Source organism: Otolemur garnettii, unplaced genomic scaffold (assembly GCF_000181295.1).
Source record: "Otolemur garnettii isolate 467f Iridium unplaced genomic scaffold, OtoGar3 scaffold00019, whole genome shotgun sequence".
Classification (NCBI taxonomy): Eukaryota; Metazoa; Chordata; class Mammalia; order Primates; family Galagidae; genus Otolemur; species Otolemur garnettii.
In genome coordinates this window covers 20400487-20421670 of record NW_003852414.1, presented here as the reverse complement: position 1 = coordinate 20421670, position 21184 = coordinate 20400487, and the positions used below count along the sequence as shown (strand labels likewise).

At 45.2% G+C, this 21184-nt stretch overlaps 1 protein-coding gene across 6 annotated transcripts in view; it reads left to right on the top strand.

Moving 5' to 3' along the window:
- Positions 1 to 21184, top strand: part of CELF2 (CUGBP Elav-like family member 2) — a 315417-nt gene that overhangs the window by 248194 nt on the left and 46039 nt on the right. For 4 of the 6 annotated variants that reach the window (XM_023511381.1, XM_023511380.1, XM_023511378.1 and 1 more), the window contains 3 exons: positions 4430 to 4509; positions 8482 to 8640; positions 12205 to 12268. In XM_023511381.1, the coding sequence (XP_023367149.1) occupies positions 4430 to 4509; positions 8482 to 8640; positions 12205 to 12268 (303 nt within the window). The remainder of the gene's footprint in view (positions 1 to 4429; positions 4510 to 8481; positions 8641 to 12204; positions 12269 to 21184) is intronic. The other 2 variants (XM_023511382.1, XM_023511383.1) reach the window with 1 other exon arrangement.

Genomic DNA, 21184 nt, shown 5'->3' with positions numbered 1-21184 from the left:
ATCTTTACTGCCATTTAAGGAAATTTGCTGCTTGTTTAAGAATATTCCAGCTGTGTTTATGGTGTTCCAGCATTCCCCCCGGCCAGAACCCCTGACATATGAATTGGCAATATTTTCAGGGATTTTGGAGAGCACAGACTGGATTTAGCTATTAAATCTTCATTTGTTTTTGTCATATCTGATCAGGATTTGCGGGTTAGGCTTTCAACTATTAAAATGTGTTCACAGAGAGGACTTCGTTTTGATCACATTTTAGCCCTGCCTCCAAAGGAGCTAAACATTCAGATATACAGAAACTCATCCCATGCTCCCCGGATGGCTGGCTGTGTTTCTGCCATCTTGTCCCCAGTACAATCTTCCAGCCTCATCTCAGGAATGAGATTTTTGCCAAACTATTAAGTAGGTCCTAATCAGTACCCAGCCTCAGATGCCATAAGGGAATGATGCTTCCATGCTAATTTTAAACAAATAGCCTCATGCATCAAGGATGGTGCATGAGGGTATTAATTTTTATGCCCCCATATTCTACTGATAGCATATGTTTAATAAATCCTGCCGCTGCTAAGAAGATACAGCAAGGAAAATCGGCTGCATTAAGATCTCTCTTTGGCTAACTAGGAATTTATAAACAAGTTTTCCATAGGTCAAACTCCCCATCACGCAGCGCCCGGTCATTTTAAGTTGTGCTGCTTTCATTTGAAATATAGCACCATTCTGCACATCTTTCAAAGAAGTAGCAGAGAAGCAAGAGGCCCTGGCGTTGTTCAGACTGTTAAAAGTGCCTTTACTTTTCCTTTGGGGGTGGGGAGAGGGCGCAGGGCAAGAATCCATCTTGTTCTCTCGAAACTCTTGCATCTGAGTCAAAAGGCAGAGCGCCTAAGTTAAGCTGTCCTTTCAGTTGAAATGACAAGAATAATAGACGTGTTCCAAAATCTTCCCTGTGACAGGGCTCCTTGCTTTCCTTAGATCTTGTCTGTAAGAGGAAATTACTTTGAGAAACTTTCCCCCAGTCAATCATGTATCTGTTTTAGCAGCAAGAAGGCAGCCTCACCGAAGTAAGAGGAATCCAGCGCCTTCCATGTGTATTAGCAATCTGACGTCCTGAAAGCAGAGACAGTAATAATTGCAAAGGTAGATTACAGTTTGGCCACATTTACAAATGGATTTTTTTTTTTTTTTTTTTGGCTATTTCACATATTTGGAGGTTTCGAGACAGTAATACATGGTGTCTTGCCTAAACCCCCTTCCTACCAAAAAAGAAGTGCATCTTTATTATTTTGATACCCGGATCTTTTTTCTCCTAGCCTAGTTTCTCCAACATTTTGGTCAGTAGCCAGAAAACCAATTGCTGAGACTGTCTGGAATAGCTGAGAGCTGATGCTACAAGGTCAGGGCCACTGCCTTTTCAAGACCCAGTGAACTCCACTGCACCCAGAAGCTCCTTTTTAGTAGGAGACAGAGACACCTATGACCGAAATTATTGTTGTCCAATAGACAGCCTTCTCATTGGCTCGAGAGAAAAAGCCAGCAGCCCATCTCAGTGGTAGGGGCTTATATGATCCTGTGTTGGTAAAAAGCTACAGGTTTGGAGGCCCTATCCTAAGGCCACCAGTATGTTTTCGGTAGTGTTAAAAAGAATATTAACATCTATCTATAGGATTTTCTCCTGTTTTAGAAAAATCACAAAGATTAACAAGCTACCATTCCAAGAAACACTGGGTTCTGAAGTCATTTACCTTCATCCAGAGTGACATTTTTCAGCATGCACTCCCACTTTATAAATGACACAGTAATTTTTTTCTCTTAAGTAATTGAACACATCACACGGTACAGAAGTTGACGAAGCCCCCAAGGGGACAGCTTCTCTGTCCCTGCACGACTGCCAACAGAATTAAAAGGTTCAAGAAGGCATCACATTTGTCAGATTAGTTTTTTGGATGGGGTAAGACTATAGTATAATTAGAAGCATCAGTTAAGTCTTTAATTGCAAGTTTCATAGAGGAAAGGGCAATGGTTTGGGTTTATAGAAATAGAATTTCATTGTTCTGTTGCTAACACTTCTCTTCTGAGACCTGTTAATTGCTATATTTTTCCTCGCTAAGTTACTGAGAAAGGTCCTGCTTATATGAAATTGTGGTAAATGCATAAACTGTGCCTTATTGATTCTTGGTGACATTTCAAATGTTTTTTTATCCCTTTTTAACTTCCATTTGGAGATTGTCAGTTTGGCACATGTTCCTGAATAGTAATAGCAAATGAAATGAATATCACAATCTTCTTGAGTGTTGAAAGCAGAATTAGTCTAGGCTTCACGTGGCTTCCAAGCTTTTTCCTCCATTGGAGTTTCAAGATAAGAAGTAGAAAAATTAAAATCTCGTAGCATTATTTCTTCATAATGTCGGTGATGATCGTAATGCTTCTGAAGCGATGTTACTTGGAAGCAGATGGTAAATTTGGACTGCCATCCTTTTAGAGCTCAGCATCAGTGTGGAAGCCAGTAGAGGCACTGTCTTCTGTCTCACACTCTATTACACACATGGTCTGGATGCCTGAGAGAAGGCCACAGAGTTGCATTTATTGATGACAAAAGCTGCAGTCAGTCTAGGTACAGGTAGTGTGCAAGCTTCCTCGGCTGCCGTGCTGACAGAGAACCGTATGGAAGCCGGACTTCATTTAGGCCTCTTGCGGCCAGCTTACCCAGGAGGTGAATCTGAGATGAATTTCCCATGTACTGAGAGTTTCTGCATATTAAAAATTATAGCACGATGCAAAAACAAAATGCACTGACTTATTTTCATGAATGGGGAGTCGTTGTGCTTGGGGGTGAGGGGCAGGCGTCACTCTCTCCTACTGCTGTTGGATTAAAAGGTGCCACGACCAGACTGGCTTGATAATCTCACCAGGTGCACACGTAGAGCGAAAGAAGGGAAAATGTATTTCATGGCTCACAAATTGATTTACGTAAACCAGACAATCTGCTGGTTGTTTGAATGTAGAATGTTCTATTTTGCTTACGGGCCACAGGGGCAGCAGCCCTGTACGGTTGGCCAGAATTCCCTTTCTTGCAGCCTCTCTGCAATGACAATAGGCTTGAGCCCCTCTCGGTGTTTAGATCTGCTTCATTTGGAAATCTTTTAAGTAGTAATAATAATAATGTTTTGAGGAAATTGAGTGGAACACTAAATTATCCTCTGATACCTAAGTTCATACTGTGCAAGCCTAAAGAAGCTGAAAATCAATGCACTTTTGAAGTCATTAGAGATCATAAGTGAAATAAGTCTGTGTTGCTTTAGCTAAGCTTTTAGTGTGCTGTGGTATTATTACAAAATCAGCCTGAATCTGCATTAATTTCACAGTCTTTTTCGCTAAGAAGCCCAAGGGTGCATGATGAATAAAATGTAAATTCGAGAAGGCAGTGTTTTTATTAGTGAAAAGGGCAGTGAGCCATGTAGTTGGAGCGGTGACCTGCACGGTGGCCAGAGCTGGTACAAGAACCAGGAACAGGCCATGTAGAGTCTAGTCACTCTGCAGCACCAGGAGAAATAGCCTGAAAGTTACACAGGCCTCAGGTAGACATTCAAAGGCCCGGATGGCTTGTGCTTATTAGACATGAGGTCAGAGCTCTGCCCCATTTCAAAAATCCACAGCCTTCAGAAATCAGAAAGATTTTTATGCACATAAAAATTCTAATGCACATTTTTAAAGTTTACTATACATGCAGTGTTGAATATTCTCAGAGTAATGGAGCATTTGTTTTTGCTAATAATTAGTAGTTACTAAACAGCGTTTAGTATACAGATTTCAGTATATTCGTTTGCATTTGAATAGCATCAGTTTACATTTCTACGTATGTATATTTTAAACTACCCAGAAGGGAGCAAATATACTTAGTTGTTGATATTTTGAGTTCTTGGAATGTATTTGCTAATTTGCCCTTGGTGTGAGGATTTTCTTATTTGCTTCTTTTAAAAAAAAAAAAAAAAAAATCAACGCTAAAATTTGAAATACAAAGCCCTGATGTGTGGATGCCCTCAGCGAAGATCACCAGCCAAGGAGAAAATGGAAAATAGCAACTTTGTATTTTAGAAAATGCAAAACTAGATCTTGCTCATTTCAAAACCCTGTGGCTAAAAACAGTACCCAACCTCCTCCCCTAGTTTCTGTTAAAAAAAAAAAGAGAGAGAGAGAGAAAATTAAACTAATAAATAAATAAATCTTTCTGCTTTGGTCAGATTAGCAAGTCAGCACTGTGAATTTAAAAAGCAAAGTGAGAAAAAACCAAGGAGAGAAGTTGTTTATTTTCATGTACTACTGAGAACAGTGTCGTCTTGTGGCAGTTCTCGTAGACTGTGTTGGTTTAACAAGCGTCCAACCCTTTTGTCTTGTTGTTTTTTGTCTTTCCTGCTCCCTGTCCCCTTGTTTCCCACAGGCTGTGCGTTTGTCACATTTTCTACAAGGGCAATGGCACAGAATGCAATCAAAGCCATGCATCAGTCTCAGACCATGGAGGTACTGTATCATCTGCCCTTTCTTTGTTTTCTTTGTGCAAATGATGGGGAATGGTAAAGCAATTCTCTCCTGTGTGGATCGTTCCCATGACAATCACAGATTTAAACTTTCACCATCTCGCTTTTCATTCATTCATTCATATTCATTCTCATTCTCATTTTCTCTCTATCTCTCTCTCTCTCTTCTCTTCTCTCTGCATCTTTCCCCTAATGACTTGAAATGCATTTAGCCAAAGCTTCCACGTGCTCTGCAGTTGTTTCTGGAGACTTCTCTTGCTGCAGCACAGGTCCTGCCGTGGAACGTCGCAGTGCCTCTTTAAACAGAGTGTCACTCTGGACCTCAAGGCCCAAGTACCTTCCCCAGCCCAGCCCTGCTGCGGCTGGAGCAGTAACAGTCCCCACCCCAAATTGCTGCTTGCCCCGCTCCAAGTCACAAGGCTCTTCTTGTTACTCGGGGCCAAGTTGTTTTTAATCTAGTCAAACAGATTTGTATTTCTGCATCCAGACTGCTGGAGAAAGCTACTGCTTCTCCCACTTCCTTTAACAGTGGAAATGCTACTTTATGAGAGACCACCCCCCAAAATTAGATCTGTCTCCTGGCTAAAATACGAGCAATAACAAAGCAACATAAAGCCTCAAATTTGGTCTCCTAACGAGAGATAGTGGCTTTAGGGGAAGATAAACACCCGGGTGTGGGTAGACACCCACACATGGAGATAGATGGCTCTGTACTTTCAGTCTGTGATTTGGGTCATGGCCTTTCAGAATTTTGCACAAAAGCTTTCCAAGAGTGACATGCCGTTACTTCTTCCGTACTGTCTGGTAGAATCACTTGGGAGCATGTTCCGCTGTATGTGTACACCGTATCTCTGTGTATGGGTGATCTTTTCTGGAGGTGGCCTTGTGGTGTTAAGCTACGTTTTCATATTTTCTTTAAAAAAAAAAACTTTCAGTTTTATTTTATGTACAAACAAACGTTTTTATTGATTGAGCTTCTCTCTCAGCCCCATGTTGTTGGGGTTTTATTTTTCTTTTTGTTTGTTTGTTTTTGTTTGTTTTTTGCAATGCTGCATCTCCCAAAGCATGCGGGGAGCTAAGTGATCATTACGCGTCATGTTTTGTGGGCAACTTTTTTTATAGTGAATCACAAGGTGGGTGCAAACGGGGGGGAGGGGAAGGAGTGTGCATGGCCTTGTCATTAAGTGTTCACTGTACTTTTCTGAGTTGTGATATCAGCATTGCAAAGCCTATTGTCCTTTTTGAACATTCATTTTGACTTTGATATTCCTAACATATCTTATATAATCAATGTGTTTTCCTTTCAGTGCATTTTTAAGACCCTCACATCCCCCCCACACACACACCCGAAGGCAAACTCAGGTGAAAGTCGCCCATGCCAGGAAATAGTTAGCAGGATTGGAAAGCCCTAGGAAGTCTGGTCTTGTAAACACAGTGACCTATGTGATGGCCTTCTGAGTCTTCCTTTCTCGTAACTTAGGCTGCCCCATTATTACAGATCAGTCCGATTTGCAGCCACGTACCAGTTTAAAGATAAAAATGCTATCAGAAAAATTCCAAGTCTTTCCCTGTATTTATCCTCCTTACTGCCTGTAATTCAGTGATTTGTACCCAAATTGGGCTCCCTTTAGATGAGTTTTTAACCTGAATCCTCTCAACTGTCAGAAACATCGCCACCCCCTTCCCTCCCCTCGGAGCCCCCGAGTCTGCTGATGGAACCCTGTTCTCCTGGGTTGCCATGGAAGGAGGTTCAGGACCCTAAAAAGCAGAACAGGGCATGAACTCAAACCAGGCAAATATCAGGCTCCCCAAGTGGGAAGAATCTGTTAGAGGAGTGGAGCGTGTTTAGTCCTCAGACACCCTGGACCCTGTATTAATATCTCTGTTCGAGAAAGTCAGATTCGGTGGCTTATTTTTAAAACTGGATATGCTTAAACAAGGGGGCCCTCAAAACAAGAAATTTCTTCTCTACTTCAAGAAGATTGACATTTAAAGGTTCATACAGTACGCAGTCACGTAACCGTACAACTGAAGTTAATTTTTTTAACAAATTACATTATTTTCAGGACTCTGGCGTACATCTTTAACCAAGATGTATCTAATTCAAAAGGATGTAATGCAAGAACAAGGTCTTAACAGCAGCCCCACATTGTGCCTGCTTTTCTCCACTCCCCTCCACGCACTCCCCGGCCCGTTTTTCTCTTTCATGGTTTAAATAAGTCTTTTAAAAACCATCATCATTAGCCCGATTACCTGCTTTTATATCTTTTTTTTTTTTTTTTTTAGTGTTTAAGGAAGAAAAAAAAACAATAAGTGGACTGTTAGGAGGAGATGCTGTAATTTATTATGGAACAAATTTGACACAACAATCATAACGCTTTTCCATGCAGAACCCTTCTCTAAATAATTTTCATCTTTAGAGTATTTTGTGCTCTTTAAAGTATCAAAGTGCTGAAACACAGAGCAAAATGAATTACAGACTTTTTTAAATGATGGAAATAATATTTTTAGGCAGTTAACTGGCACCTAACGTTCTATCCCACAACTCTGCCTACCATGACCAAAGACCCCTCGGCTGGAAGTTTAGCACCGAAGCTGTCTTCTTTATTTTCTCACTTTTTTTTTAATTAACAGACACGATAGCCTCAGATAGCTTACGTCCCCAATAACTACCCGAGGTGATAAGAAAAAAAGACCTAAGTTTGTTTTTTAGAAGAAAGAAAAATGACCCAAAAGGAACGGAAGGAAAAAGCTCATTTATAACTAGGAACATAACATTTCTGAGAGCAGAGGGACAGGGGTCAATTATGCCAAGTTTCTGTCGAAGTTTTTATTTAATCACGTGGGTAGAATTACTTCTTTTTACCTCTAAAACATCTCGCAGCTTTAACTGTGATGCAGCGTGTAGGTGAGCCGACCTCAGGAGGAAGGTGGGGGAGGGAGGGCAGGTCCTTCTCCGTACTGGCCAGGTGGCAGCTGTTTCAGAAGTTCTCGGGAAGGAGGTCTTCATGCTTGGCATGTAGGCCATTACCCCCCCCCCAAAACGATTTTATCTACCACAGAAATGAAGTCACCCTGTTATATCACCCTATTTCTCGCCACCCTATTCCTTGCCTTTTCAAGGAAACTAAAACTGAGAGAAGCTGCTAGAATGATGAGGTTCAAATTAGGGAGAGAAGCCAGGTAGGTCCTCCTCCTGCCATGTAAGGTCTGTCTCCTGTAATGAGAATGTGCTTCTGGTTTGGGGGGTTCTCAGCAGCTCCCCAACTGCAGGTAGACTAGATACGGCAGGAGGAAGAAGAGAGACCCGCCCCAAAGCACGTGGACGGTGCCTTTGGTCAGCTCCTCTGTCCTCTGAGCCTCTCTTTCCTCACCCACTTTTCCTAAAATGAAGCCAGCCGCTCCCTTTTGTTGCCGGATACATGTGATTCCCCCGATTTCTAAAGTTCAAAAATAATACACCTGAGAACTGGGAAGAGCGAAAACTAATGAATTAATGAGAGACATTTTCATTGTCATTACGATTTCTCCCCCTTTGTCGTCTGCTCACCTGTGGAAACAGGCGGCCACACAAAGACAAGTCCGTCTTTAAGACGAGCGGACCGTGAAGCCTAATTAAAGAACGTTGATGTGGTCTGTTGTCTCTGAGGAGGTCCTGGAAGGTCGAAGACACACCAAGAGAGGAGGCGAGGCAGTTTAATAATCAGAGCAAGAAAGCAAACGGCCTCACCAACCACCAGATCCCCCAGAGAGCCCAGTGACAATCTCTGGCGTTCTCTATCAATGGTACTATTCAGAGAAGAAGGAGGAATATCAAACTGTTCTTAAACCATTTCAGACCATTCCATGTGCGCCAAGGTAGTTAAGAAAGATAGACCCAGGACAGACTGAGCGTCCTGAGGGGCTCCAACCCAGCTGTAACCCCCTGTCCACTTTCCAATGTGTCTGACCACAGGGCTGCTCTTCACCTATCGTGGTGAAGTTTGCGGACACTCAGAAGGACAAGGAGCAAAGGCGCCTCCAGCAGCAGCTGGCACAGCAGATGCAGCAGCTCAACACTGCCACCTGGGGGAACCTGACGGGTCTGGGCGGACTGACCCCGCAGTACCTGGCGGTAAGTGCCGGGGGACAGGCCGTGGTGCGCGGCCCCCATGCCCCTAAGTACACCAGAGAATTCATTTGGGGTACATTTTGAGTCTCAGGAAATTTTTAAAATTAGCATTTAATGCAAAAAGAATTCTCCAGCTTAAATAGATTAGCAGAAAAATGAGACTAATTTCATTCTTGCCAGCTTCCAACCAGTGCTGGAATTGAAGGGTACTGGGGCGAATGTGCTTGAGACCCCCACTGCCTGGCTGGTCAGGGCCTCAGCTGAACTATCTCAGAACTTTCCTTCCTCGATCCTGGGTCTTCCCAGTGGAAGGAAGGATTTCAGGTTTGTGAAATCAAGAGAGCCTTCATCTCTTTGAAGCCAACAAAGCCAGGCGTTGTTTCAGGCCATACTGACCCGGTTCCTTCACGTTTGGTTTCTCCACTTTGCTCTCCCCGTTCTTTGTGCTGCCCGGTTCACTTTGTCAGTGTCTGCATCAAGCTACGTGCGATGTCGGAATTTTACACACTTTCCCTGCTAAGGTCTAAACAGGACAGAGTAGTGACCCTGGGTGTGCACTTGATAACCTCCTAGGTAGCTTCTCAGTGGCCTTCATAGTAGCCAGGTGAGGCCTGGGCTCGAAGGCTGCCAAGGCCCCTATGTTGTTGTTTTTGCTTAAGCCGTGCTCCCGCAGTTGACTGCTTTGAAATATAAATGCTGGAGTTCGTATTTATTAATATAATTTCACATTTCAATTTCAGCAGCCTCCAAAAGTGTGCGAGTGTATGTGTGGTGTCCTAATTCTGTCACTTTACATTTTAACCAGCCCTCTCTGAACCATATTACCCACTAGCTTTCCTTGGTGGCAGAAGCCACACTGTGTGGTGGAGTGATCCTCCCTGCTACCTGGAGAGGTGAGGTGCACCTGCTGGTCCAGCTGAGGGAGGGAGGGTCAGAAAGGGCAAGTGGCCTTCCCAGGCCCACAGAGCTGTGGCTCTGTGTGGAGTGTCGGAGGGTCCTGTCACCTCTCGGAGGACTCTGAGTGCAGGTGATGATCAACGATCACCCCCACCTTTCATCACGCCCACCCCTCATGCCCTCTGGGGACTGGTGTGGATGAGTTCTTCCATGCCTGTGTGTTTAGTGAATGAGAGGCTTGTCCTCTTGACTTCCCTGGAGTTGTTCACAAAAGTATCAGCTCCATCTCCTGTTTCTCGGTGGCCACTTCTCTAGCTTCCATACAAAGATGCCGTAAGATCCCATGTCAGCTGTCTTGCGAAGATTTGCGGATACTTTGCTGTCTTTTTCTATCCATCTAACAATTGAATTTGAAACAAGAAATGAGTCTAGTAATCTGCTCTCACAGACTGTGCTATTCAGGAGCTCACACCCCACTGGTCGAGTCACCAGTACTAGAATTTCTAGCCGAGATGCCGTTGTGCTCACGTTTTCATCCCAAGAGTCTGGCTTCCTGCTCCCCCATTTCTGAGAAGTAAGATGCACACATGCCGATCGGCAGCCTCCTGGCACGTCTCCTGTGGCCCACGGAGATCTCTGGCCTATATTTCTGTGACCACATGGGGAGTCAATTTCAACTTCACTTATGGAAACTCACTTTCATGCGCTCTTACCATGAGCAGAATTGGCGGCTTCAGTTCTCTCGTAGCCAGGTCTGTTCTACAACTTTGACTTGAAAACGGTTTCTTCTCAAAGAGCTCTTGGGTCATATTTAGCTGCAGATTCCAGCCCAACTTAGCAGAGGCTGGTTTTCCACGGGATAACCTTAGAGGTGGTTTAATGACGTCACATCTTCCTCACCTCAGTAGGTTTTAGTAACATCTCCAAATATCCCCCAGACTTGTTTAACTTTGCTTTAATTTTTAAAACAAAGTGTGATTTAGGCTTATGAGCATAAGAGAGAGAGAGAAGGCCAACAAATCAGACCTAACTAAGGAATTTCCCGAGCACCCCTCCTGTGCCTCTCCGTGGGATATGTGTGCACAGCTATGCACTGGGACTACAGTCAGTGCGTCCCAGGGAGCCAAGGAGCAGGGCCTGCACATAGGCTCTTTCTCAGCCTGAGTTCACGCATTAGTGCCGTGTGAGTTGTATTTGACTCATACGAGTTCAGAACCCAGGACCTCATGAGGCACACAGAACCAGCCGGTAGGCAAGAAGCCCCTTAGCTTGTCCCCGCTGGTGGAACCTCTGCTCGTGTTTCCACTGTCAATCAAAACGTACCACTCATGCCCAAAAAACAATAAAAAACAACAGCTTTTTCATTAAATGAGAAAGGATCATTTTGTTTTCAAATTTCCCATTCCATTTTTATAATAAAACACTGCAGCCCCAAGGAGAAACAATTGTTTTCTAGTGGGGCAGTCCATGTGCTAATGTTCTGTCCCAGAAGGTCATTGTTCTTGAGGAGCAGGTGTGGTCAGCCACGGGCACTCCACGCTGCAGTCCCACCTCACTGGAGAGCTGCCCCATTTCGAGTCATATCCAATTGTAAAGTTTTTCCTATGACACGTAAGAGGCCTGTCCTTTCCCAGAGGAACCGTGTTCTACATGATGTTTTACAGAGCTCCAAATACATTCTAAAAGCTGTTTTTAAGTAGTTGAATTCATCTTGTTTCTCCTGAGCACGTAGTGTGGCAACAATATTTCAGTAGTAAGGTGGATTTAGTAAACCTACGCTCTTTAGTATCCGTGCACATTGGAATGTAAGGACACGCTTGCCTCCACTGTAAGCTGTGTCTGTCTGCCTTACAAAGGGAGCGTCCATAAATCTAGTCCAGCACTCTGTCAAGCCCCTAAATAAACCTTCAGTTCAATTCTGGGACCAGTCCAGGAGCACTCGGGGACAGGAGCCACATGCCTTTGTCTTGTGGCACCCATTGATTCTGCAGGGCAGGAAAAAAATGTGTTCAATGCCCTGGGGAGAAATGCAGGTTTTTTCCCACAGGTATATGAGTATTTTTTTTTAAAAGATGGGCGTATTTACAATGAATAGCTTTGACGTACATAGCACAGGTAATTCCCAGTTTTGACAAGCACCGTTCTCTCTGCCCATGAAGGCCATCTTAAAAATGGCTGGTCCTGTGCTTGGTCCTTTGGTTCTGGCTGTGAGTAGATGTGGTGGTGTTTGTAGCTGTCGCGCTGATCCCTGTGGTCCCAGAGTCAGTGAATCCAGGTGCTTCTGAACGTGCAGGAAAGTAGGCGAGATGAGGGAGTGGACCTTGATTGACAGAGATGAGTTATGGTAACTACCAGACTATAGAGAGAGATAATTAGTCACACTGTGTTGGCTTCAATAGATTGAACACCTGGTTGTTAAAAAGAGTAAATTGATTAATTGTTTTAAGGCAGCAGTGTTAGTGAGTTTCCCCGGTGTCCGTATTTCCTAATAGAGATTAGACATTAATATGGATTTACAGCCCCAGCCCTGGGGACCTTCAGTGCATCACTAGGCAGTAGCAACCAGCTCTGTAAATGTAAGGTAAACTGCATCCACCCCCAGTTCAGAGGGGAAGGGACTTTGTCCTCATCGCCACCTTAGCTGACTGTGCCCTGTGCTTTCCGTTGCAGCTTCTGCAGCAGGCCACCTCCTCCAGCAACCTGGGTGCGTTCAGTGGCATTCAGCAAATGGCTGGTAAGTCCAGAGCACACCTTTCCTTTGAGCTATTGTCTGAATTTTGGGTTGGTTCCAAGGGTAAAGAAAAGGAGAAGGGGGCGGGGGGTGTGCGGGTGGAGAAGGAAGGATAATTCCCAGACCTACTCCCGTTCCCTACCCACCCATCGGTGCTCCAGCAGCTACACAATGAAGGATCTAAGAATTCCTGCTTGGTACACCTGTATGTGTTCTCCAGCCATTTGGTTGCTGGTGTTCGGTTGTTTTGTATTTTTTTTTCTTTTTAAACAAGATTGATTACTGGGGGATTTCCAGCAAGATTCCCATATCCAGGGCAGCCAAAATGATTGACATCCCTTTAAAATTTTAATAATAGGCAGTCAATAAAAATGTTCTGACCTCCATAATGAAAGCCAGAATCGCAGGCCTATCTTTGATTCCGTTTACAGCCCCTTGATAACGACAGACAATTAACAGGGTGCCTTTTTTACTTTAGTGCCCCAGTTGACAGAATTGTGCATCAGAAGCTTTTATGTGAAAGTATAATCTTTGTTCTTGAGAAAATCAAAGTGTGACTGTATTTGAAAGCCAGCTCATTGAAAGATTCCTTTTTATAATGAGCTGTGCCAGTAGTAACCGAGGCGCAGTGATTAGTGGAAGGTCACTCCTACTGTGCCACCTCCATGCTGATTTCCTTACCTAACACAGGGCCAGGGAAGGCAGCGCGTGCTATAAATCAGAACACAGGTGCCCATTAACCTGCCGTGAGGAGCAGTTAGAAAGCTTTCTCCTTGTTTGATTCCAAAAAGGTGGAGGGAAGAGGGAGGACAGGTTTGGAGGCATCTTAGAACCAGGCACAGTTTGTTTTAATCAAGGACACCCTGAATCAATGAGATGAAACCAGAATGTGCAGAATAAAAGTCACATTTCTTTAGCCGTCTCTACAAACTTCTTTTTGCCACATTTCTTTCTCGCCCCCCCCCCCCCAATATGCATCTGGGTCTTTTTCTTACTTCACCTTGAAAGAGTCTGGAAAGGCTGTGCGTCAGCCTTCTCTTCCTATGTGTTGGGGTGTCGGCGCAGCCCTCCATGGAGGCCCAGGGCTAATGGTCGCTCACCATGTGACAGTGTACATTGGGTTGCAGTAAAAATACGGCGGAATTGGACACTGGGCTTTAAATCTGTTGGCACTGACAGCTCCTTCTGTGGTAATACAGCTTTTGGATTATTAGAAAAATATATCTGAAATGACAAATAGTTGGAGCATTCCGCAGTATCTTCACGAAAGCAGTTGGGGAAGCTGGCCTTGGAGCTAAGAATCCCATTGAATATTTAATTTATTTTTAATTCTATAAGGAGAACTGGAGAGATGTAAGTAAAGTATTCAGGAGGTTTTCTGCTCTAAATGAGAAAACCACCTGACTGCAAGCTGTAGAGTGAGTGCTAAGATTTGTCACACCTTCAGCTCCAGGAGAACTGTTTTTCTCCTAATCATATGGACCCTAGATCTGAATTGAGGGGCTTCCCTCAGAGGAAGGCTCTCCCACTCCCACAGCTGAGTTATGCAGGAAGGTCACTGATCCTGAGGCTGCTGTGGAGCGTGTCATCCAGGGTGGGCAGTGTCCAGTCCTTTTGCATCAGGAGGCGGGTGCCTCTGCCACGCCAGCCACAGGTCAGGATGTTGGCATTTACAAGCTCTGCGCCCCCCTGCCAAGCTGAGGACATCTGGGAGGCACCTTAACAGGAGCTGCGGGCAGGGGCTGACTTCCAGGTATCTATAAAGGCTCCGTGCTTCCCAAAACACCCATATGGAGCCTCCAACCTACTAAATTCAGCACATTAAGTCTGCCCAGGCTGTGGGACCCAACGCTGACCACTCCATTACCTGTCAGCTCGAAAATTTGAGAGCAGCTGTCCCCACCCTTTTGGGTACCTGATACTGGTTTTATGTAAGGTAATTTCTCCATGGCTGGGGTGGGAGGCCCATTAGAATCTCTTAAGGAGCACACAACCTAGATGCCTCACAAGTACGTCTGCGGTAGGATTTGTGTTCCTTACTAAAGCCACAGCTGATCTGACAGGAGGCGGGCTCAGGCGGTGATGTGAGCGTCAGAGCAGCTACTTAATACAGAGGAAGTTGCTCCTGCCACCCAGCCCATAGTGCTGGACGTCCAGGCTCTGCGTACCTGGAGATCTGTAACAGGGACCCTTCATTTATATCAAGAATCAGTTCTCCTCTTCCTAAGTATTTGAGGTATTTTAGTTCAGAGTATTTTTCCTCCCAAGTAAAGTTAGTATGGCCTCTTCTGTTCTTTTGTCTTGTTCCAAAAGTAGGCCTTAACTTTTGTCCTTGTGATTAATCTGGACCAGTAGTCTGAGGTGATCCTGGTGGGTTGGTGGCAGAGGGAGCCTCTAAAAGCAGCTGCGCAGCTCCCGCACATGGGGAGTGAGACACACTCTTCTCTCAAAGCTCTTTACTTTCTCCTCTCTCGCTTTGCTGAATACTCCCTACTCTGTTTATCAATTGACGTGCATAAATTTATATTTGGGGTATGTTCCCAGTGGACCTTAAGTACCTTGTTTTTGAATTAAGAAATTTGACTTTAGCCTTTCATGTAAACCGAAAAAAATATTTTATAAACTAATAAGTTTGCCCATGAGTTGTTAGGATTCACGGGTAGTTTCTGTAACATAAAGCGTAACATATACTGTAGGCACCATGTAACAGTGGCACAGAGGGGGAGACCCAAGATGTTATTTACCCCGTATCCCACCGGACGCTAAAATGCTTGTTGAGCGCGGGTTGTGACATTGTCAGAGTGGGCTCATAAACAATTCAGTTATAACTTGTTATGTATTACGGTGGCATATGATATAGTTTCCTCATCTAAAATTCAAACCGTCCAGCCTGGGCCACTGTCACCAAAGAGGGTGAAATATCTTTTCCTAAACCAGTAATATTTTGTTGCAGACAATTCTCAAAACATAATGGTATGTCACATTTATATGAGTAAAACATTTTCTCTTTGAGGAGAAAATAAAATAATCTATCTTTTTTTTTTTTTTTTTTTTTTTGCAATTTTTGACTGGGGGTGGGTTTGAACCCGCCACCTCTGGCATATGGGGCCACCACCTTACTCCTTTGAGCCACAGGTGCCACCCAAGAAAGTAAAATAAAACAAAAAAAATACAAAAAGAAATTTTAGATGAGAAGTTATTAAGTAGTTGCAGCAATAAAAACAGGACATCAGCGGTGTGTTTTCTTCCTTTAAACCCTTACCATATTCGCTCCAAACTAAAAATAACTCCAAATGTGTTTTATGATTTTTATAGAAGAGAGCCTTTACTAAATATGGAGTTTGAAAGCAGAAAATGGGTTAAGATCACATCTTTATGAGCAGAGTACTTTGATGTGTACTTTTCGTGACTCCTAGAAGTTGATTGATTTTATTTTTGCTCATAAAATCTCTAATAAAAATTTGTCCATTTCTCACTCAACTGTGCTCTTTGTCCAATGAATTTCCGACAACTCAGAAACTTTGAGTCTGAGTTTGGGCTAAGGGTCCAGATTTTACTTGAAGGAAAAAGGAAGAAAGATTTGGTTTGGTTTTGAGATAGAGTCTCAAACTGTCACCCTAAGTAGAGTGCTGTGGCGTCACAGCTCACAGGAACCTTCAACTCTTGGGTGTAAGCAATTCTCCCGCCTCAGCTCCCAAGTAGCTGGGACCATAGGCGCCCGCCACAGCACCCGGCTAGAAAGTTAATTTCTTAAAACAACCATCACAAAAAGAATATCAAGATAGAAAAACGAGAGAAGTATTTTGCAGTTTTGCTGTTGACAGAGCTTCTGTAATCATGACGTAGTTTACCCTCCCAGCATGCCAAGTCAGCCCTTTCCTCTCCATTGGTTACAAGTGGGAGCAGGGAAGCTGTGAAGTGACATGAGACCACCGCACCAGGAAGTGGCGTACTATGGATTACGATGCTGAATTCCCAAATGCCATGACAACTTGTTGAATAGGAACTGTTATTGCCCCATTTTACAGGTGGACAGCTACGCCTCAGCTTAGAGAGGTCTCATCCTTGTCCAAACTCGCTGAGCTAGTAAGTGTCAGATGGAAATGTCAGGTCTGGCTCCACCTGATCCCAACCCTGAGCGCCTATTGCCCCTGAACTTATGAAACAGAACTGTGTGGCCAGCCCCCGTGGGTGTGTTTGCACAAATAATCCAAACTGATCCGCCCACGTAGGTGTCCAACAGGCCCCCTGTGTGGCCAGCCCCCGTGGGGGTGTTTGCACAAATAATCCAAACTGATCCGCCCACATAGGTGTCCAACAGGCCCCCTTTGTGGCCAGCCCCCGTGGGTGTGCTTGCACAAATAATCCAAACTGATCCGCCCACGTAGGTGTCCAACAGGCCCCCTGTGTGGCCAGCCCCTGTCAGTGTGCTTGCACAAATAATCCAAACTGATCCACCCACATAGGTGTCTAACAGGCCCCGAACTCTTAACAAGGAAGCAGTTCAGAGATAGTTACGGGAAAACTTCCTGCCTTCATTCTGGAAAGCATTTCAGATTTATCACAAGTGGGTTCTATGTCAGGCAAATTTTTTTCCTAGGGTAAAGAATTGTTATGAAACAAATTATAGATTACGAAGCTATAGAGAAGGAGAAGTATTGATGAACAGGAGGAAACTGCTTGATTTTAATTCTGAGTTTCAGTAAAGCTTGCAGTAATTCCCTGTCAGAATATCTGGTCTAAGCTTTGGAAGTCATAATAAAATTAGAGAGGGTGAATATTTGCTTAAAACCTTGTATCAATTTGAGATCTTTTATCTGAGAAGATTGGAGTGTCTGTCACAAGTGCAGAAGAGGAAGACATTTGCAAAAACAGTGTATTTGGAGATCCAAGCGCTGGAATTGGAGATGCTCCCAGAGATGTGGAGTGTCGGTCTTAGATCCACAAAGATCCTGGTTCTTCCCCAAGCTGAGTCTCCAGCAGTCCGCACTGCAGACACTTCCTGCGAATGTGCTAATAGGCCTTAGGAGAATGTTCTATAACCACCCATCTGTCACTTTTTAACAGACCTGATTGGCAAGCACTTGTAACAACTGACATCTGTTCTTGCTTATTGATATGCAGATTTATGGTAATTGCTATGAACAATAAGACACAAAATTACCTAAGGTGAACATTAAATTAAATTTTCATGCCCTTCTCCTTATAAATAATTTTTTTAAATCTTAAATTTCAAGTAGGCATATTGCACATCTGTTTTGTACATAATTTCTTCGTTTTGAGAAGGATTTTTCCCCCCAAGTAATGAATGAAAAGGTGAATCCCTGTATTTCTAACCCTTTTTTTTTTTTTGCCATCCTGATAATGGCACAGTGTCCATTTTTTTTTTGAAACTGACCTGTTTTGCATGTTTAGCCAGTGCATTGTTGCCTGTGGTTTTGGAGGTGCCCATCTGAGCACGGTGCTTCCTGAATTTACCTGACGTTGTTTTCTTTAAAGAAATATTTGCAGAGCCAGGAACAGCCTCCTGGGGTGTGCCTCTGCATGCCTTTTCAGGGTGAGTGTTGGAGAAGGTATGACCTGGGAGAGGAGCTGGGGGAGAAGCACTGGCCCTCACAGACCCCAGAGAAGACATGAAGATTCTAATGGGCAGAGACAGAACCGGAGAGCACACATGGTGCCCCCGCTGTGGGCTGTGCTCCTGGAGGCAGGTTCAGAATTGAGGGGCCGCTGCCTCTCACGTGGGAGCAGGGTAAGAGTGCGAGGAGGTCTGGGAAGTCTAGGCTGCTTGAGGAGGGAAAGGAGGAGATTCTGGGTATGAGAGCCTGTCCTGGGGTTCTCCGTTAGGACCACTGCCTCTTCCCGAAACAGCTTGTCCACCAGGTAGGAAGGGATGGCAAGTAAGATGTCCACATGCCAAATGAGGGCTCCGTGGCAGGAGGCGCATTTGTGGCAGGAGGAGCCAAGATGTCAGTCACCAGGGATGTTTGCTGTTGCCCAAAGTGTCCAGAGAGACATTGAGCCCAATAAAAATGTCCTCAACTCTTTTTCCCACCCCCAGGATGGTGACTGTGATGTGATAGGAGCACAAGACATGGGTGGCATCTACAAGACGAGGACGGTGCACTCCCTGGGGAGTGATGGGTAGAGAATAGGCCTCAGGCCTCTGCTGCGCTGGCTGGGAGGACCCAGGGGCAGGAGGAGAGGCTCCTGGCCTGGAAATTCAGCCTTGCTGGGTCTTCCCTGGTGTTAGCCTGGCCTAGGGCTGCAGCAGGACTGACCATGCCGGGCCTGTCTGGTGTCTGCTGGTGCTCTCTGTGTGTTTGTGGGTCTGCCCCGAATGGGAGCCATGTTCTTGTATTCTCTCCCCTCCGTGTCCTCATCCCCAGCTCTGCCCTCTTGCTTGTTCACATCATTTCTCGCTCCCTCACCCCAGGCTCCCGTTCAGTGTTTTCCTGCTAGGGTGTGTCTCTTTCAGATTTTCTGGACAAGTCAGAAGTTCTTAAACTTTTTAGGATCTGTCATCCAAAAAGTTATGCACACAGATCACACATGCACTTTTTCATAAAGTTTCCAGGAGTCCCCAAGGCCCAAGCTCAGGTGCCTAATGTGGGGACCACAGCCCACAGTGTGCTGAGCGCTGACAGGCGGCCACAGGTCCCTCTGTTCACAGAGGCAGCTGGAACCAGTGGCCTGTGACATCTGGGATTTTGGTAATGACACAGAAGGAATCACATTAAGAAATTAAAGAGTTGCTGAAGGGATTTGGAGAGCAAATGGAATACATAGCGATGACGCCAGAGTCGCTGGTTAACTGGGTTCTAACCACCAGAAGATGAAATCACAAATCAGACCCTGCCCTCTGGGGACTGGGCACCATAGACTGAGCAGAGAGTGGTACTGGGAGTCAGCTACTGTGCAACTCTGGACTCAAGTTGGGTCCTGCTGGACTGAAATGGTACAGCTGGCAACTGTCATCAGCTCACATGGCAGTGACGGCAAATGAGGCTTCTCTAGGCAGATGTGGGGAGGAAGACAGGTGCACTTCCGATGCCTGTCCATGTTGTGCTGTGAAACTCTGGGCTGGGCCACCCTCCCCTCCTCTCCCTGCTTCCCTATCCCTCCTAAACATCCCTGAGGTGTGAAGTTTAATGAGGTCAGTGGACACCAAGGCACAGTGAGGAGGAGGAGGAAGGCAGAAGGACTCCAGCTGGGGAGGAGAGGACAGAAGGCTCGTGGGGTGGCCAGGCTAGCAGGGAGGGACAGGCCTACTAGGGAGAGGTCAGAACTGTCCTCACATTCACCTGGACTGTTGCTTCAGGGAGTTGCCCTGGGATTGTGTTGTGACCTCGTCATTCCTCTGGTCTGGCTCCTCCGTCAGTGACATGTGTGATAACAATAGTGTCTGCACTGCGGGGACTCATCGTGAACGCGAAGTAAGCGGCCACACTGCGGAGCTCACGGGGCGCGATCTGTGTTCTGGCTGCCATCGTGGTTTTGCCATAGTCATTAGCCTCTCTGTCAACTCTCTGAGCTGTTGTTGGAGCTTTGAGAGTCTTGACACATTTAGTCCCTTAGCCCTCGAGACGTGGGTGCTACCTTAAGCCCCCCCTTATAGCTGCAAACCCCATGGTACAAATAGGTGAGCATGTGCCTGAGGTGACCGAGGCTGGCATTAGGCATGGCAGAAGCAGCATTAAACCCTGGTGGTGTGAGAACAGGGCCAACCCCAACTCCTCGGGAGGTGTCACTACTCTTGCCACTATGGTCACCAGCAGGGAATGCTGTGCTTTCCAAGCCCGAGGGACACAGGACAGGGGAAGAAGGAGATGCCTCTGCCAGCCCTGCTGAGAAGAGCAGGATGTGGGTCAGGACTGGAAAGGGGCCAGCTGCCCTGCCTCACCTGGGATGTGTCCACTGAGTTCTGTTTTGTTTTATTTTATTTTTAGAAATGGGATCTTGGTTTGTCTCCCAGGTTCCTAGGCTAGAGTGCAATGACTTTTCACAGGCATAGTCATAGCTCAACTTAGCCTAGAGCTCCTAGGTTCAAGGGAAGAGACCCCCCCCCCAAGTAGATGGGACTACAAGTACTGCCACCACACCCAGCTGAACAGCACTAATTTCTGAGAGTGGCAGGGGGGCGACCATGAAAGCCTCATGGGATGGTGTTCAGGACCATGAAAGAGAGAGGTAATGATCCTCCAGCACAATTTCCCCTTCAGCTCCTCAGCTGGAGGCTGTTTTCCTATGCTTCTTCCTCATCCGCCTCAAATCAGAGACTTGAGTGAGAGTTCAGAATCTGGACCTGTTGCCAGAAACTGATGAACTAGCAGGAGTTCTAGTCACTGGCAACTCCCTACTCCAGTGCCCAGCAGCCTTCTTGGACACAGGGACTGTCTTGTTTTCTACTTTATCATCAGTGTCTAGCACAGGGTCTGGCTCATCATGGCCACTCAAAACTACTAGTTAGATAAATAGATGGATGACAACTGGATAGATAATGGATGAATAGATGGATGGGTAGACAGATGATGGATGGATAGATGGAAGATGAATGGATGGATAAGTGATGGACGGATGGAGGGAAGGAAGATGGTGAATGGATGGGAGATGGTGAATGGAGAGATGATGGATGAATGGATGGATGGGTAGAGGATGGGTGGATGGATAAATGATGGATGGATGACTAGATTATGGATGGATAGATGGATGGGTAGATGATGGATTGATGGATGAATGGATAGGTAGATGAGCAGATGATGGATGAGTAGATGATGGATATATAGATGGATGGGTAGATGATGGATTGATGGATGAATGGATAGGTAGATGATGGATGGATAGATAAGTAGATGATGGAAGGATGGATGGACGGATGGATGGTTGAGTAGATAATGGATGGGTAGATGATGGATGGAT